Source organism: Gossypium hirsutum, chromosome D03 (genome assembly GCF_007990345.1).
Source record: "Gossypium hirsutum isolate 1008001.06 chromosome D03, Gossypium_hirsutum_v2.1, whole genome shotgun sequence".
Taxonomy (NCBI): domain Eukaryota; kingdom Viridiplantae; phylum Streptophyta; class Magnoliopsida; order Malvales; family Malvaceae; genus Gossypium; species Gossypium hirsutum.
The window spans coordinates 52,220,487-52,239,306 of NC_053439.1; the positions used below are offsets into that span (position 1 = coordinate 52,220,487).

At 31.2% G+C, this 18,820-nt stretch overlaps 2 protein-coding genes and 1 pseudogene across 15 annotated transcripts; 1 reads left to right on the forward strand and 2 right to left on the reverse strand.

Annotated features, from left to right (window-relative positions):
- Positions 1-2,352: 2,352 nt before the first annotated feature.
- LOC107929245 (glyoxylate/hydroxypyruvate reductase HPR3-like) lies at positions 2,353-4,551 on the reverse strand (annotated as a pseudogene).
- A 1,001-nt stretch (positions 4,552-5,552) lies between these two features.
- LOC107929248 (probable sugar phosphate/phosphate translocator At1g12500) lies at positions 5,553-7,035 on the forward strand. The gene has a single exon (XM_016860618.2). The coding sequence runs from the start codon at positions 5,615-5,617 to the stop codon at positions 6,680-6,682; it is 1,068 nt and encodes a 355-aa protein (XP_016716107.1). The 5' UTR covers positions 5,553-5,614; the 3' UTR covers positions 6,683-7,035.
- Positions 7,036-10,181: 3,146 nt separating this feature from the next.
- Positions 10,182-15,112, reverse strand: LOC107929198 (protein TPX2). Of its 14 annotated transcripts, none has more exons than XR_005911538.1 (18): positions 14,604-15,112; positions 14,205-14,351; positions 13,852-13,929; positions 13,455-13,605; positions 13,111-13,219; positions 12,692-12,742; positions 12,500-12,597; positions 12,335-12,410; positions 12,194-12,256; positions 11,972-12,058; positions 11,825-11,883; positions 11,551-11,605; positions 11,385-11,450; positions 11,228-11,290; positions 11,007-11,054; positions 10,845-10,889; positions 10,642-10,748; positions 10,182-10,564 (listed from the first exon to the last, which is right to left on the reverse strand). XR_005911538.1 is itself a non-coding variant. In XM_041090510.1 (17 exons), the coding sequence occupies exons 1-17, from the start codon at positions 14,767-14,769 to the stop codon at positions 10,704-10,706; spliced, it is 1,437 nt and encodes a 478-aa protein (XP_040946444.1). In that variant the 5' UTR covers positions 14,770-15,112; the 3' UTR covers positions 10,182-10,703. The 14 variants fall into 14 exon arrangements, 6 of the variants coding, with proteins under 6 accessions (XP_040946444.1, XP_016716059.1, XP_016716060.1 ...); XR_001692764.2 differs by having other exon boundaries at positions 10,977-11,054; XR_005911537.1 differs by having other exon boundaries at positions 10,642-10,773; positions 10,977-11,054.
- Positions 15,113-18,820: the final 3,708 nt, after the last annotated feature.

Here is an 18,820-nt window from a genome sequence, read left to right on the forward strand (position 1 = left end):
TCCTGCTAACTTTTCTGCTCATAACAGAAAGATCATAGCCTATTATGGAAATGGAATTGACAAGTTAAATCTCAAGCAAAACCAAAAAAAAATCCATTAACTTATACGTAGGAAAAACGACTCAAAAGACCATAAAAGGAAGAGCTTAGCATAAATAAATAAAAACCCGTTTTACCAACTTCATTCAAGAATCAAAATATCATTTCTTTAAAAAAACCCCAAACATTCCAATTTTCCAAATATTTCAAAATAGGAAAAGAGGACTCACCTAACAACTTGGCGGCAACCAAGGTCTCGTATCGCTACAAGTGCCTTCCCATATGAGAAACCAAGCAAACTATCGTCAAACAAAATGGAAGAAACAATTGAACAGAGAACAATTCAAAACCCAGAAATATTGAGAGCTAAATATATTCAGTTAAAAAGCAACCAACAAATATATTCAGTTGAAATGGGTATTTGAGAGAATGAAATGCAGGTGTGGGCATGAAAATGGTGGTGCGTGTGTGAGTGTGTTTTTACTGTAACAGCAAGGGAGAGAAAGAGAGAGAAGAAGAAAGAATGAAACAAAATGAAAAAAAATTTGTTAAACAATTTTTTAGATGACATCATTGTGCTTATGTGGCATGCCACATTGGCTTATTTTGTTGATTGGTGCTTGATTGACGGTCAACTCACGCTTATTGTTAAAATTGGGCTAATTTTTGAAAAAATCATAATGTTGAGGGTGTCAATAAAAAAAAGGTCAATGGCACAAAACCAAAAGTTCCTAAACGTCAAGGGCCTTTTTTGTAATTATGCCTTTTATTTTCCATTCTCTTCTGCTTCTCTCTCTGTTTTCCTCCCTTCTTCATTTCTTTTAACGTAGTTTTTCTATGCTTTCTATTTGTTAAAATTAGTCCTTATACTTTTATTTTTTTAAAACAATTTAATTTTTTCGAGTGATTGTGAACTTGTGGACTAGTTTTAACAAATGAAAAAATATAAAAAAACTACATTAAAAGAAATGAATAAGGGAGAAAAACACACAAAAGTAACATGAAACATACAAAAGTAACTATTTTCATAGTTTACCTTAAATTTTAATTGTGTGAATCAATTCTTACCCCTATATTTATACTTTGTACACTTTAAAAAAACTTTATTAATAAATCATGAGTTTTTTTTTTAACAATAGGCCATGATTTCTTTACGGTGTCACTACATGAATGGAATTAAAAAAATTTATGTTCAATGTAATAATATATTCACTTTTTTTAAAATAATTTGCCATGATATTTAGTAACCTTAGTTTACCACCCACGATGAAAAAAATGGTTAAATTTATGATGAAGACAAAATTAAGTACAAAATTATAAACTCTTCACTGCAAAAATGAAAATAGGACTAGTGTTAGACTAGTAATTAGTTAATAGTTAATAAGAAGGGATAAATACTAAAATTATAAGTAAATTTTGATCTAATGTGCAATATTATACATAAACTTTGATTTTGTGCCATTTTGTAAATGAAGTTTTGATTTGATTCAATTTTGACAAATCATTAACACATTATCGAATTAGCACCGCTTTACGTTGATATATTGCATACACAAACAATTACATTAATTTGATATGAAAATAAATGTACGTATCCGTTTCTTTAAATGTCTACAATTGAATCAAATCAAAAATTCATGTATAAATATGAATCATAATTCAAGTTTCATTTGTATAATTGCACCAAATCAAATTTATGTATCAAATTACACATTGGACCACAGTTCATGTATAAATTTTGATACTTATTCCAAAAAAATATAGGGTAAACTACACCCAAAGTCACTAAACTATTAGTAAATTTATATTTTGATCACTCAACTTCAAAAAGCTACAAAATAATCATCGAACAAAATAGTCTTGATCATCTTCTTTTAATTTTTACCCTTTAAACTCTCTCTCTCTCTTTAAGAATGTGGAGTGGACACTAGCTATGTTTTTAATGCAGTGTTAATTCCTTATTATGATTTTAGTTTATTCTTGTTATTGTGTAAATATTGTGTTATTTGTTGTTTTTGTCTTCTTTTTTGAATTAAAAAAACATTGTAATCGATTTTTTTCATATTTTAAATTTATTTTAACAAAAGAATAAATATGTAAAAAATTCAATTAATTTGGTTAACCATCCGATTTAATCGAAATAATTTCATTAGTAATATTCCTTCGATTAAGGACTAAATTTTTTATCACATAATTAATGGACGAAGTTGGCAACCACCACACTACATATCGTGATTGATAATATTTTTAAAATGTCATGGTAGACAAATTATATATATTTATAAACTTTATTACTAGAGTCCCCACATGAATGAAAGATACCAACATCTTAGTTTCGAGTAACAACAAAGATACCAACATCCTGATTTCCAGTAACCAAGGTATGGATTTCAGTTATTTAACCAAATCTTATCCTTTCTTCATTGAGCATTTGTCAATGCTTTACATTAAAGCAAAAGAATGAATGGTTCATTCATTTGAGACTACTGATACCAAAGGTTTATTGGAAAAGAAGGCTTTTAAGTTGACAACAATCAGCTGGTCCAAAGCTTCAAAGGATTCTGGAGTCATGACAGCGCAGTGTGGAGACAACACGACATTATCAAGTCCAAATAGCTCCTTTGGGACATTAGGCTCATTTTCATACACATCAAGACCAGCACCACCCAGTTCTCCCCCCACCAAACACTGCACTAATTCCTTCTCGTTGATCAACGAGCCACGCCCGACGTTGATTATCACTCCATCCTTCCCTAATGCTACCATGACATCCTTATTGATCAAGTGGTAAGTTTCCTTTGTCAGTGCACAACAAAGAACGAGAACATCACTATTTGCAGCAAGGTCCCGGACATTAGCATAGAATGGAAATGAAACAGATTGCTTCTTGTTTCTTGAGGTGTAGGGCGATGGTGCAGCCAAAGGCTAAGAGCCTCTTTGCAACTTCAGAACCAATGCTTCCCAAGCCCACAATCCCTACTCGCTTATCACCTAGCTGCAATTCCAAGTTTAGAACAGTGTTTTCGTAAGGACCAAATGGGATGATCTAGTGCCTTGTAAAAGCAAAACGATGACATATTTTGATGTTTAATGCACTCTGCCATTGTTAGGCCAAGCCAACAGCTGTTTTGGAATGGTATGCAATATTTATGGTAAATTTACACTTTGACCCCTAAAATTGATAAAATTTTGATTTAATCTCACTATTAAAACAATAAAATGATTTTTTTTATTATCATAAAAATATACAATTTAATTCCGGTCAAAAAAAATTCCAAACCTCAGCCACTGACACTATTTTCCCCAAAAGTTCATTGCCAGAAAGAATGGAAAAAGAAAACTGCCCATTTAAGATCAAGAAACAACTTTTTGTTATTTAGATTTGATAAATCCAATTATGTTGTCTATGCAAATATTGTTGAATATCTGAAGTCAATCAACAACATCAAAATTTCATCAACTGGATTCCTTCACTTATATGTTAAATTCTGCTACTCAAGGAATCAACAACCAGATAAAAAAGAAGTAAGTGGAGTAGCCGCAACTAAAATGGTAAATTTTTAATTTAGATTTATTATAATTTATAAAATTTTAAATTAATAATGATAAAATTTTATTTTGATTCTTTAGAATGATAAAAATTTAATTTAACCCTTTAAAAATATTAAGATATAAATTATTAAAGTAATAAAATTTGATTCCCGCTTAAAAAAAATATTCAGCCTCAGCCACTGATAATAAAGACAACAAACGTTTACCTTAAAACCAAGAGGGTAGTTTTCTTTAACAGGCCACAGCCGACCACGAACAAATCTATCAGCAGCAGAGATTCTTCTCAGCACATCGATCAACAACCCAACAGCACAATCCGCTACATCCTCTGCGAAGGCTAAGCTAGCATTAGTAACAACGATGCCTCGGCTCCAACAAGCAGGGAGGTCTATATGATTAAGGCCAGCACTTGTTGCCACTATCAGCTCCAAAACAGGCAGTCGCTCGAGAAACTCGGCGGAAATTGGAGAATAGCCGATAGTCATGAGAACTCTTATGAAGGGAGCATGCAGGGATTTAAATAGCGGTCCGTTACCGAAATAGCGGCCGTTATATAGCGGTAACGGCACCGTCTGAAACCGTTACTGCCGAAACCCGCTATACCCGCAATACACAATAAGTAATGTAAAATTCACGACCGCGATACCCGCAGTGACCGCAATAGCGTCCGTTATGTCCGCGACCGCGACAAACGCGACGCAACCGAAAACGCGACCGCGACCGCAATTTAAATCCCTGGGAGCATGACGGGCAAGAAAGGAGTCATATGGTTCAGGCGATTCGTGAGGGTCTAGCATATGGAATTGAGAACGTAACTGATCTCTGAAAGAAGGGTCTAAAGGAATTTTGTATGACGGTAGACGATGAACCAGGACTATAGGTAGCTCTTTAGGTTGTTGTAGGTTCTTTGTCCGCCATCGTTGGGGTAGGAGAGGATTCAGTGTTGTCTCCAAATATTAATAAAAACAGCTTAGTATTGTCATTAAATCATTGCATATATTTTTGTCGGCTCATGAAAAGCATATATAAAAGATGAGCTTTTTGTACGTAAAAAAATTTTAAACTTAAAAAAAATATTTTTTGATTTTAACTTCTCCATCTGCCAAAAGTGCTTTTTGCTTCTATTTATATTTTTAACATTTGTTTTCTTTCAAAATTTGTAATATTTATATTTAGTATATAAATATTATTCCTTTTTAAAACTTTAATCTAAATATATGTAATATTTTAATTTGTTAGGTTTATATTTTCTATGTTATTTTAATATCTAATATGAGTTATATATTCAAATACATTTTAAAATAAAATAATACAAATGTGTTAAAAGCATTAATTAAAAATAAAAAATAATTTTTAAAATAATACAATTGTGTCAATATCTAATTAGAAATATTTAATTATCATATTGAAATATTTAAATATAGTTTATATATTCTAATTAAATTTAATAAATAATTAATATTAATTACTTAGAAATATTTAAAATTAATAGTATATATTAAAATATTAACAATAAGTTATGATAAATTATTTTTTATAATTTTGCTAAAATATCATAATATTAACTAATTTGAACATTATTTAAATACATATTTGTTACTTTATAATATCATGTCTAAAATGAACATTTTATTTCTCAAAAGTATTTTTTGACAACAATACCAAACACTCAAAATTTTAAAAGTACTTCTCAAAAGTATTTTTCCACAGCACTCTTCAAAAGCAATGAAGAACTGACCCTTAATATTATTGAACACTAATGAAGTTAACAATTGAGTTTGAAATTTTAAATATGAAAATTGAGGATTAAATTCTTAAAAATAGAAATAGGAAGACTGAATTTTAAATATAGAAAAAGTAAAACTACTTAAAACATATTTTAGCCTTTTTAATTTACCTCCATCACACTTATATGTAACCATCCACAGAAGAAAAAGGAACACTTTTTCTTTCCCTCTAAAACAAAAGAGAAAATTTTAGTCTTTGAGCTTAAAGCTATCTTTATCGCAATCCCAAAACACCCAATGGTGGAAGCTCAAAAATGGACAAGGAGGATGAGCAACCCAAGGTTGGACACAGCGGCCACCGCAGACGACCATGTTCTGGATATTCCGACAACCCCAACTGCTGAGGTTAGAAACGGCATCTACACCTTTGGATCCCATCTCACTCCCAATCTTTTAACAGCACTCATCATCGCCTCATGGTTCATGTCCAACACTGGTGTCCTTTTGCTCAACAAGTACCTCCTCAGCTTTTATGGTTACCGTTACCCAATCTTCCTCACCATGCTTCACATGCTCTCATGTGCTTCATACAGTTACATAGCCATAAACTTCCTTGAAATAGTCCCAAAGCAACACATTTTATCAAAGAAACAGTTCTTCAAGATCTTTGCATTATGTGCCATCTTTTGTTTCTCTGTTGTCTGTGGGAATACTTCTTTAAGGTATATTCCTGTCTCGTTTAACCAAGCTATTGGTGCAACCACCCCTTTTTTCACCTCCATATTTGCTTTCATAATCACTTGCAAGAAGGAATCAGTTAAGGTTTACTTTGCACTTTTGCCTGTGGTTTTTGGGATTGTTTTAGCCACAAACAGTGAGCCTTTGTTTAACCTGTTTGGGTTCTTGGTTTGCATTGGTTCAACTGCTGGTCGTGCTTTGAAATCTGTGGTTCAAGGTATATTATTAACCAATGAAGCTGAGAAGCTACATTCCATGAACTTGTTGTTGTATATAGCACCTATGGCAGCATTGATTTTGTTACCATTTAGTCTTTATAACGAAGGGAATGTTGCAAGGATCACACTTGAGAAAGCTAAGACTGATCCATTCATCATTTTGTTGTTGATTGGGAATGCCACGGTAGCCTATTTGGTGAATTTGACCAATTTTTTAGTTACCAAGCATACAAGTGCCCTTACTTTGCAGGTTTTAGGCAATGCCAAAGCTGCACTAGCAGCTTTTGTGTCGGTCATGGTGTTTAGGAACCCGGTGACTATGACGGCGGTAACTGGATTTGCTGTTACCATTATGGGAATTGTGCTTTACAGTGAGGCAAAGAAGAGATCTAAGATCACAACATATTGACCAATATGGTAAAGAAACAAAGGATGGGGATTCATTTTGGTTGCCACAAACACTGGTGCAACCCTCTTTTCTTCTTTTTAATCATTTACCATATATTTCTTGTTCTTTTATGATCATTCTTAAGAGAATAAAAAACAACATGCTTTTGCATGATGGAACAACTTGAGAATGAAATTCATGGTGCCATTTTCAGGTGTTTAAGCAAAGGATCTTGATAGAAATTTCTTCTTTTATATAATACCATTTCAAGGTTCATCTTTATGATCTATAATGTGGTTCTTTTTCCCTTTCCAATCATAAATGCTCAATTTGTTCACATGTGTTTCTCATCATGGAATGTCATTTTATGTATTAAATATGATGTTGAAAACAAAATGGGATAACTTACAATTCGAGTTGGTGGACAATATGAAACAACCTTAGGGCATGTTTCTTATGTTATTATTATATGGTGAAAGTATGTGTCAAGCCCCTCTATTATAGGATTGAACTAAAATTAACCCATTTATTAATAAATATATTAATTTAATCTTTATATTAAAAAAAGTTAAATCGTAAAACATTTAAGATTATTTTCAATTCAATTCTAAATAAAAGATTTCATATTTTAAAATATTAACTTTGTTAATAGAAAATTATATTTTTTAGACAATGAGGTTAACGCTATTGAAATTTGGTCCCATAGAATTTTTTTTAATAATATACGGATTTAATAATAGAAATATCAATAAATACAACTTTTTGGTGGCGTATGATGTTGAAATACTGTACTATGAATTATTATTCTATGATATCAATTTTGTTTGTTGTAATGAAGTAATGAAAATGGAATCAAATTTTGGAAGTTGAAATAGATGCCTGTTTATAGTTTCTGCTTGAAAACGACACATTGCTCCAAAAGGCTTTGGTGTTGGCAATTCAAACAAACAAGGCCTGCCTTCTAAGTCATATAAAAGTTCAATAATTCAAATCAGTCCATGACATGTTGCTATCAAAATTTTTAAGGGTAACTACACTCAAAGGTCACTAAATTATTAGTATTTTTATGTTTTGGTCATTTAACTTCGAAAAGTTATAGAATTATTAAAATATTCAAAAGTTTCTGTTTTAATCTTTCTTTTTCTTTTTTTAATGTTCGGCTAGTGGCATTCATAGTGACGATTCGATTATCAGTATGGTGGATCTATATCTATCGGCGAGTAGAAGAACATACCTTAAATCCAAGTTGATCTAACAGTCAATGTTGAAAATTTGGAAAAGAAAGTTATTTGAATTTTAGTTCGCAGATTTATGGCATTAAAATTTATTTCATGAACAAAAAACTGAATTATAAAAGAGAAAAGGAAGGGGAGCTTTCGATTGATGCAACCAATGTAAACAAATAATGCCATATAGCAATGATAGCCTGGTGACTTAAATGAAAACTTTCGAATAGTTAAGTGCCCATTTTGTAAATTCTCAAAATTGAGTGACTAAAATGTAAAATTACTAATAATTCAGTGACCTTGAGTGCAGTTTACCTTAATTTTAATCAAGGTTAAATTTTATACTTTTTGAATTTTGAAATTCCAATATGGCAAAATGGTAATTGACAAATTCGCGAAATTAAATTCTACTACTTTTCAAAATCTTATGCAGCAAAATGACATGTTAACTTGCCATTTTTACATATAACTCACAAAAAAAATATAAGGAATTTAACGTTGTTTGCATCAAGACTGAAGGACTAAGAATAATCAAATTAAAGAGAACATAAACTAAATCTACAACTTAACATACAATGCAAGATTAATAATAAAATTTAATCAAATAAACTTAAGTGTTACTGTTTGGGTCAGTTTTAAAATTTTAAAAATAAAAATTAACCAATCTTAAAAATAGAAGAATTTGACATTTTAATCCACCATTCGTGTAAGAAAAAAACAGATGCCAAATGCTTCAACTATACAGTATACACCATTTGTCAGATCCGCAAACAGCCCTCTTTACCCTGTTGCTACAATTTTTTGGAAATTTTCTGTTGGTTTATACTTAATTATCATATGGGAATACAAGATTCTACCATTGGTATATTTTTTAATTTCATTCCCCTACTTTATAAAAATTGACTTTAATTTGTGAGAATTTAGTCATTGTATTTAGGGAAAACTGATAAGCTAGTCCTTCTGCTCTAATTTATGACAAATAAGTCATTGTACTTTATAAAATTGAAAAGTTAATTTGATTTGTTGCATATAAATTGTTGAATAGCTGCTTTAAATTGCTAAATTACCGATATCCAAGTAGGTGATTTATCAACAAAATTTAATAATGCCATCAAATTGGACTAAATTTTCAATTATCATATCGTACCAAAATCAATTTCTTACAAATTAAAGTAGAGGAATTTTTTTTATATAAAACATAAGGATGAATTTCAAATTAGACCTTCCATTACTCTCTTTTTGTGTTTCTTTGAAATCTTTTAAGAGTAAAATGACTCTTAAATATACTCCAATTCTCATAGAGTCCATCAAAGGGTTTTTTTTTTCTTTTTTTCTCAGTAGTCTCTAGAATTTGTTTCCATCACAAATTAACCCCTTTGTTAACCCAGCGTGAATATTAGCTTAAATTTTAGAATTCAAATTCCGATTTCCGACCAAATAGCTTAAGCAAAAATGTAAAATGAGAACCAAATCTTTTCAAAGATTAGTACTAAAATTCATTTCACAAGAATTAAAAATATTAAAAGAATCATTAAAAAGTGGCTTACGCAAGTTACTTTAATTGGACTTGAAAACTTCGATTAAAATAATGACGCAAAGTAAACCAAAAAAATAAAAATAAACAAGTCTCCCAACAAACCCCTTTTTTTTTAATCTTGTTAATTAAATAATAAATTTGTACCAAAACAATAATAACTAACATGACACTAGAAATAATAAGTTACAGTCATTTTATTATTACAGCGGTTTCTTAATAATTGGGTGAAAATATCAAGAACTCTTCGGGACGAATTGCATTTCAACTTCTCTACTGAGAAAATAGATTTATTAATCCTTTTATATTTCAAAACTTACAAATTAACTCCTCTATTATATTAAATGATGAGGTAAAACATTAATTTAAATGATTAATTACTAATTTAGTTCCTGAACTATAACTAACATACTGTTTTTTTTATTTTTTAAATTTTTCTTAACAAAAATAACTCTAAAAAATATAAATTATTAAAATTATATTAAAAATTTCAACTAGGGAGAAGAAAAAGCATATCTGCGGAGGACAATAAAAATAATATAATAAAAAAGTATAATTTAAATATTATATGTTCATGCAATATTTATATTTATTTCACCCATGCTACTTATATATATTAATTAAGTGTTACAATATTATGGTAAAAAATTAAAATATATTTAATATTATTAATATGATGTAATTATTTAAATTTTTATTTACTCACAGATTAAACTAAATTTTTATTTTAATTTGTGTTACTATTAAAATGACCCAAGAGTTCTGAAATCGAAATTAACTTAACCCACCCAAATGACAAGTCTAATCCAAGCTCAAGCTCAATCGCCTAGCCTGAGCTTGAACCTTGAACATTACAACACAGGATATAAGATAAAACAATGTACAAATTTGCAATGAGCACCGAGGGAAAGTTTCTGAAGGAAAGAACTGCAAAATTGAAGTCGAAGGGTGTATGGTGGCCTGTTTGGCTGTACAATGTGTAATGTTTTTACTCTACTATGTGCTTGTGACCTAAGAATACGGAGCAAGATAGCTTATTTATTTATTTATTTTTGGGGGGGGGGGTTGAAAAAAATTATGCACAAATTTCATATATAGCAGAATCTTAGATGTCCATCTTACTTTCAGCTGATGCCAAAGCTCCTGCATTATCTCCATGTATAAATTTCACGATCACAAACGAAAGATGAAACGATACAAAGTTAACGACCCGAACATACCTGATGCTCGATTGATTAACAACTTCAGTCATGCAACCATCACTAGCGAACTGAATGTTTCTTCAGCCAAACACAAGTAGTTTCTCTTTTGCCAAATGCATCATCATCTGCTTAAAAGGCAGAATGGAAGCCCTATAAACAAAAAATACTAAGAACAGGATTTATTCTATCAATCTACTTTGTGTTCGATTTACAAAACTAACCTCGTGTTCTGGATGGAAAGAGATCAATCTATTTTCTTTTAAGCCCTTGAACCAACGAATAATTACATCAATAGCACACTTAAAAGTGCTAATCAGAAAAAAAGTTCAAAGAGTTAAAAATACTAGGAGAACCTTTGTAGATATAAAAGTAGGACAAGGCACCTTCATCTGAGATCCATTACTTGGCTGTAGTTCAGATGTAAGAGACAGCTGACAGACAATAAAGACAGAAGAATAGAGAACATTAACAAAAACATTTCATACAAGCAATGACCTAAAAACATGACACACTTGAAATGCATTATTAAGATGCCATATAATGCTAGTTGGAAATATGAAGAGGAAGATGTGTGATAGCATAGCTGAAACATGTTAAAATTTACCTTACTAAAAAGTTCTATGGGTGGATTTTGCGGAACCCTCCTTTCTCTACGGATTTTATATTCCTAATAATTAGCAGACAAAGCACAATATTCATATCAAACAATTCAGCTAACAATCAATTTGTGATGAAGAGACTAAAGATCTTCCATCCTGTACCATTGGCGCTGTGGTTTCCTTTTTTATGTTTTTGGAAACACCAAGATCTCCTTTACCGGAAAATATCTGCAAACCAGGAATTAGATAGTCGTTAGATAAGAATCATTGGTACCTACTAGCTCAAGGAAGCAAACAAGTCAGTGATTTAATTTGTCGTTTGTTCTACCTTCTTATTCAAAAGGTGAGCTTTGATGTTGTAATTTGTGTCACAGGAATCCAACCTAGTGGCATCCATGGCACTTGGTCAAATCAATGCAGGAAAATAATCCAAAGTAATTATTTCAGGTTAATAGTAATAAGCACCAAGGTGCCCATATACAGAATTAGCCAATAATAAATACACACTTCAATAGATATACCTACATATTCTGCCCAAAGCACATTGTCCAGATATAAATCAGTCACAACATTCTCCAATAGTTAAAATGTAAAACATTTACCTTCTGACTTCTCTAGTTCCATTGCGATTAGTTGAATTAGTACAAGGTTTCATAAACCCCTGAAACAACATAAGTTTTACACGAGTAACAAAGTGGGTTTACAATAAGATTCACGTAAGATGATACAGAAAGATATCCATGGGTAACCTTATCATAATCATTTGTTTGAAACGAAGAGGATGATGCAGATGATGGCAGTTGCACAGCCCTTTCTGATGTCTTTAGGTGAAACTCCTGAGAAGCAACACGACAAGAATCAGTGCTAAATATGGACTGCACGAAACCTTATTTTGATGAAACTTATAGCTTGTCATGATACTTGGTCAAATGCCCTTAATCCAGGAACAAACAAGAAAGTACAGTCCTTACTTGAAACTCTGGTAATTTTGGAACACTCTTCTTTGGAAGAGGCAATGAAGGAGCCTCGAGAATCTGCACATTATTTACACATTTGTGAGAAGTACAAAATAACAGACTTTAGAGGAAGTCCGCTTTGTCACAAGTACCAACTTTTCTATTCAATGGGCGTGCTTTGAATTTATGCATGGCAGATGTAACATGCTCTTGTTTTGTACCATTCTTAGGCCTGAAATGAAAACATCATTATACCAGCAGCTCATTGACAATACTTTATATCAAAATCTAATAAAGAAGTAATAAAGACCAGAAACTAACAGTACTCTTTGAGCCCTGTGGGCTGTTCGAAGTGCAGGTTCCCTTGGAATGGTAAGTTTTGGCTTGATATTGATAGTGTTTCTATCTGCAGTTACATCCTGAATAAGCACAAAGAAAAGCTCAGAGAGTTTAGATGCAAGACAGAATATGATCCAAAACATTTTAAAATATCATGAGATAATAAGGATGTACCTTTTTAGGCACCTTGTGGACAAAGGTAGTTTGCTGCTTCACCTCATTAACCTGACACGAGGAATAAAAGTTGAGCCCAAACCAGAAGCTTAGTTGATACAAAATATGACTCAACCACTAATAAATAGAAATCTAGAATACTTAAGTCTCAAATCTAATATGCAGAAGGAAAAGTGAAGACACAGGGTGACTGGGGGAACCGATCTATGCAAGATCTCCTTGTGATAACAAGCACTCGTGTAGTTATCGGTTCCCAGTTTATGAACACTAAAAGAAAAGGTTCTTTCACCATTACAGAATTCACTTTTCTATGGCACTCAGAAAACCCAGCATGTCCAATAAAAATAGCTGCCATCAGAAATTCTCCAGAGTATGAACAAACAAGGTGGGAGCACAGGAAACTTTTCAAGCTGATGTACCTTATGAGTGAGACCTCCCTCTAGCTTCTGCCTCTTGGCAGCTTGACTTCCAACGCCAGAAGAGTGAACTAAGCTTCTGTCACTGTTTGGCACCTGTAACTTCTTAAATCTACAAAAAAGAAATATATAAGGGTCGTATCTGAAATATTTTAATATAGGGGCTCCAAAAGATATATTATTCCTCTTATTGAAACCAGAATGCTTTTGCATCACAAGGAATAAGAACTTAGGACCGTTGAAACCAAAAGTAACCATTTGTGAGAAATAAGATCCTCTATGTCACTTCAAAAACACTAGGAGACTAGAATAGGTAAGGAAGTTAATAGAGCATTCTCACGAATTACCTCGTTGAAGCAACTTGAGGGGGGCAATTTTGTTTGGCTAACCGACTTGCAGTAGGTTTCATAAGGGTGGAACTCCTTGGCATAAACAGTTTTGTGACATTAGATTCAGCCTTCGGCTTATCATCGGGTATATTATTGCCGGTTGTCAAGCCTGAGAGAGAGAGAGAGAGAGAGAGAGAGAGAGAGAGAATGAGCACACCACAAATGTAAGGTGACTAAATTTAATCAAATAGATGGCTAGACATCTGGAAAGTAAACACACGTCAAACTATTGTGTTTAACCAAACATACTTAAGAGAAGCCAATAATAATAACAATAAGAAAGCGATGTCACTGGAGGCAGAGACACGGAAAAAATAAAGACCAAAAAAACACTTCCCATAAGCGTGCAGATTACCTGTAGTTAATTGAAATGGTTGATTCAGAACCTTTAGTAAAACTTTTTGTATACTGGTGAAGATCCCTCCATTAGATCCTTCATAGCAAAAAACAAATTAAAAAGGGAACAAAAAAGATCCTATCAGTTCATCACAGTTTTCAAACTTTCCGAAGAAAACTAAACCTCATGCTTCATAAAATTGCCAGTAGAAGCACAAGCGCGCCTCAAAGGATCTCTTAATTGCGGAAACAAGCTCCACGGCTCTTCAATATTAACTAAATTATAGCAGTTGCTCTTAAAATTTACATAGAAGGCAAGTTGAAAGAAATAAAAGCACCATACGTAAGTAGCTAAGCATAGCTAAATATTACCTCTCTTACTGGCATCCATAGATGAAAATTCCAATTCTGAATCATTTTCTGGTAATCTGCCAATATCATCCACTTCTTTGCATTTTACAGGTGTAGTCACATTTTCCAGGAGACTCCCCTCTCCTAAGACTAACTTCGTCACAAAAGCTACAACACGCACAATTAGGAATAAGAAATATATTTAGCAAGATAAATCAAAGGAAGAAGAAATACCGGAAAAAAAGTATACTTTTTTAATAAGTAACGATTCCAAAATTTCGAAATAGAAAAGGAAAGGCAATCCTTGATAATAACTCGAAAGAAGGTAAAATAATCTCTGAAGTTCATACTTATTCAATCAAACAAGAAGATGACAACCAAAACTGCTTTACGCAAATAGTATTAGTAAAAGGAACGTACGAGAAGGAGGATAACTCGGTGCCGATTCGAACCAACGCTCGGCGTCGCTAGCCTCCGACGGCGACTCCTCACGCGTGAAATCGAAGAACTGAGCCGCATCAAACTCGTAATCCAGATCAACCTCACTCACCTCGAACACTGGTTCTATCTCCATCTCCTCTTCCATCTCTCTCTCCTTCCAAAGCTCACTCCCTGTCTCTTCTCTACAATGCCGCTCTAACTTCACCTGAACCACCGAGAACTACACTCTGCCGCCATTTTCACCGTTAATTTGAAACCGATTTCCCCTTAGAGAGCCTATAAGTATCGGAAACGGCAAGGATGATCCACGACGGCGTTGACGACAGATTCACCGTGGCATTCAAAGCAAAATAAATTTTAACTCGAGAAAGGAAGCAAAGGACAACACATCCATAGCGTAAGGTACAAGCTACTGCAGTGAAGAACTCCAGGACTGACGAGTGACGACCGTGAGGTATGCTTGTTTTTGTTTTTGTTTTTGTTTTTGTTTTATAGCATTCAAGGTTGCTGTAACTATCAATAATTTTGAATTTATGGGCCATCGGCAAAAAATACTCCAAAATAAAATAAAATAAAAAACACTAAAATTTAGTTATCTAAATTCGATAAATTAATCGTGTAGATAGATTTGTCCCTAAAATAATTTAAATATTCAAACCTTTAATAATTTTATTTAAAAATTATACCTTTAAAATAAAAAAATTATACACAAAAATTTATATCTGAAATTAATTAGAATTTTTTTAAAAAAAATTAATTGATTTTATCATTGATTTAAATTTTAAGGTAAATTATATCTAATATCATTAAATTATTTGATAAATTTATATTTTTATTATTTAATTTTAAAATTTTATAAAAATTTATTTGTTTTAACTTGTCTAATTGACAACAGATTGACGAAAGTAACCTTGATAGTTTAGAGAAATTCCGATAATGGGATGTTACGGTGGCGGGTAGTCAATGGTGAGGGTAAGCGAGTAAATAGAGGTGAATTTTTTTCGAGAATTTGATATGTCTGTAAAGTGAGGACAATGATATTGGGGTTCGAGCACGGTGTTTCGGGCGGCGAGATAATGTCATAAGGGGATTCTGAAATTTCGGCGCGAGTTGGAATTGCCACTGAGATTGGATTATAATTGCGATAATGCCCCTAACGGTTTTATTAGTTAGGGAGGAAAAAGGGAAGGGTGGGAAAAGTGGGGGCCGAAAGATGGGAAAGGGCAAAAAAGGATAGGTGGATAACACAAAGTCTTATTGATCTGATTGTAAATATCTTTAAGCTTTGAGTTTTCATCATCTGTTTAAGACTTGACATTACATCGAATATTGCGATTATACTTTAGGAAAAATACAGTTAATTCATTGTTGAATCTATTATTTTTATTTTAGAAGCTTATATCTCTAAAAAAGAAAAAAAATCAATTAATGTTTTTTATTAAATTTTTACTTAATTAAATTTTTATCATTAATTAAAATAATTAATTACGCCTCTTTGTTTTATAATTTTCATTATTAATCATATTGATCATTGAAATAAATTAATAAACTAATTAAATGGTGACACGAGATAATTTTTTATTTAATCCAATATTTTTTTCATAAAAATTATTAAAAAATAATATATATTAAAAATATTAAAATTGCTATAAATTTATAAATTTTAACAAAATAAAAAAGTCTAATAAATTTTTTTTAAAATTGTATAAAATTAATAAAGCTTATTTAAAATATTTAAAATTAAAAAATATATTAGAATTCTTAAAAGATAATAAAAATTTGAAAAAAATATAAAAATATTTAAAACATTAAAATTGATATAAACTTATAAATTGTATACTAGATCGGATCAGTTGGTTGGACATGTTAGGCCGAAATTGGCAAGGGTATCGATTCAGGAAAAGCCATTAGACTAGTTAATCTAGAAAACGAGCGGTTGAACCGATTTTTTTTATTTTTTTAAATATTTTTATCAAACCACAATTTCATTATCCAACTATTAAGCATTAGTGGTGAGCAAAATCCGATTCGATTCGAAAAACTCGATAAAAAATTCAAATTTTGAATTAAATAGTTCGAGTTATTTGAGTTAATCAAGTTATTCGGATCAACTCGAATAAAAAAAATAAGATTTTTGGTTTAACTCGATTATAAATTACACAATTCGAGTTATCCGAAAATCCGAAAAATAAAAGACAAAACTACGTCGTTTTGATAAATGTTTACATTTTCTGAAGTTAAAAGTCAAAACTATTAAGTTAAAAGGTAAAATTTCATTGTTTTAATAAATATTTACTCATTAAGTTAAAAGGTAAAACAATTATATTGTTTATGTAATTAAATAATCTTGTACTTCGTCTACTAGTTAAATAATCGGTCCATGTAAACGCAACATTGAGTATAAATAATATGATTCGTTAACTCGACTCAACTTAACTCGAAATTTTTTCACTCGATTAGAAAAAAATTTCAAATTGAGTTCGGTTGCTAAAATATGATTCGTCAACTCGACTAACTCGATTTTTTTTACTTGATTTGACTTCACTCGATCGAATACTTACCCCTAATTAGGATATGTTATAATGAAATATTCTAACCAAAGTTTTCAGAACCAAATCAGTGGCTAAACCGGTCAAGCCACCGATTTGCTAGTTCGACTGATCTATGCAATTCTATTAAATAAAACATTAAAAATTCAAAAAATCCGGTTCAATCGACCAATTTCCAAGTCAACTGGTCTAATGGTTTTCTCCAGACCGATACCCTTATTAATTTCGATCTAATTGGTCTAATAGACTGATCTGGTTCGGTTCAAGATTTTATGATTTTTTATAATTTTTATTAGTTTATATTGATTTTAATACTTTTAATAGTTGTTACATTTTTTATGATTTTTTATAGAATTTTAATATGTTTTTATAATATTTTAAATATTTAAATATATTTTATTAATTTTATAAATTTTTATAATTTATTAGAATTTTTATAATATTTTATTTATTTAATAATTTTTATAAGTTTATATCAATTTCTTTCTTTATTTATTTATTTTTATTTATTATATCATTTTATGAAAAATATTAGAATAAACCGGAAGCTACCACATGTAGCCATTTGTTTAGCCCGTCAATTTATTTTAACGGTCAATGTGGTCAATGACAGAAACTGATAATAGAGATGCTTAATTGATTATTTTAGTAACAACAGGGGTTAATTGGGTGCGAATTTAATATAGGAGATTAATTAATTTTTTTATATTTTCTTAAGGGTTTTTTTTACTGTATGCTATCTTAAATTGATTTCTTAATTTTAAAATATTTTAATTAAATGTTTAAAATATCAATTTCATATTAATATTTTTTTTCATCAATTTATGTTTGATGTGAAGCACATTTAGAGCATGCGGATGAAATTAAAAACATGTGTATTTATTTATATAATATTTATTTATATTCTTAACTCCTCATCAACATTTAAATTGGAGGTAAAATGCACTCAAACTCATATCCTTGTTGCTATAATAACAACTGTGCCAATTGAGCTGAGACCCAATCGTCATTTCTTTGTTTTTGTTTTTTTAAGTATTACTAGTATAGTGCAAACAAGGTATAAACATGGTGCCAACCAAGCTTTTTGAAATTGGATCGATGATCGAATCTACCAGGTCACCAGCTCTGTCGGTTCGTGCAATTCGATTAAATAAATTATTAAAAATATTTAAAAAAAAGTTTCAACAGATTTTTTAAGTCAATACGTGCCTGAGTAACCACCGCACACGATGGGACTCGAACATCCACACATACAATTACACCAGATGAATCTCAAACTTGAGTATTCAAGACTCAAAGCCTCCGCCTTTGCCAACTATATCAGAACCTCATCGATAATATTTCTTTTTTTTTAATATATTGTATCTAAGTTATTCATGCAATAGACACCTAAATACTTAAAATTTTTTTGGTAGAAAATAACAGCAAATTGCGATTACATCAAACAACACTTAAGCCTATGAAGGGCTATTAGAATCAGCTAACAACAAACCTTGAATAGATAATGGTGGTTCATCAAATACACATAAATTTATAAAACTAAGATTTGCACACTTAACCATGTAATTTGCAAGAATATGATGAAGACGCCTTCCAACCTCATCCAAAAACATAAAACGAAGGGCCAGTTCTTTATTGCTTTTGAGA

Bases quoted from the DNA above. Each gene is read 5' to 3' on its own strand.
- LOC107929248 (XM_016860618.2), top strand. From the start codon at position 5,615: ATGGTGGAAGCTCAAAAATGGACAAGGAGGATGAGCAACCCAAGGTTG.
- LOC107929198 (XM_016860567.2), bottom strand. From the start codon at position 14,769: ATGGAAGAGGAGATGGAGATAGAACCAGTGTTCGAGGTGAGTGAGGTT. The intron at 12,411-12,499 runs GTTAGTTTCTGG...TTTTCATTTCAG, and splicing joins CACAGGGCTCAAAGAGTACT to GCCTAAGAATGGTACAAAAC. The intron at 12,257-12,334 runs GTTGGTACTTGT...AATAATGTGCAG, and splicing joins CACGCCCATTGAATAGAAAA to ATTCTCGAGGCTCCTTCATT.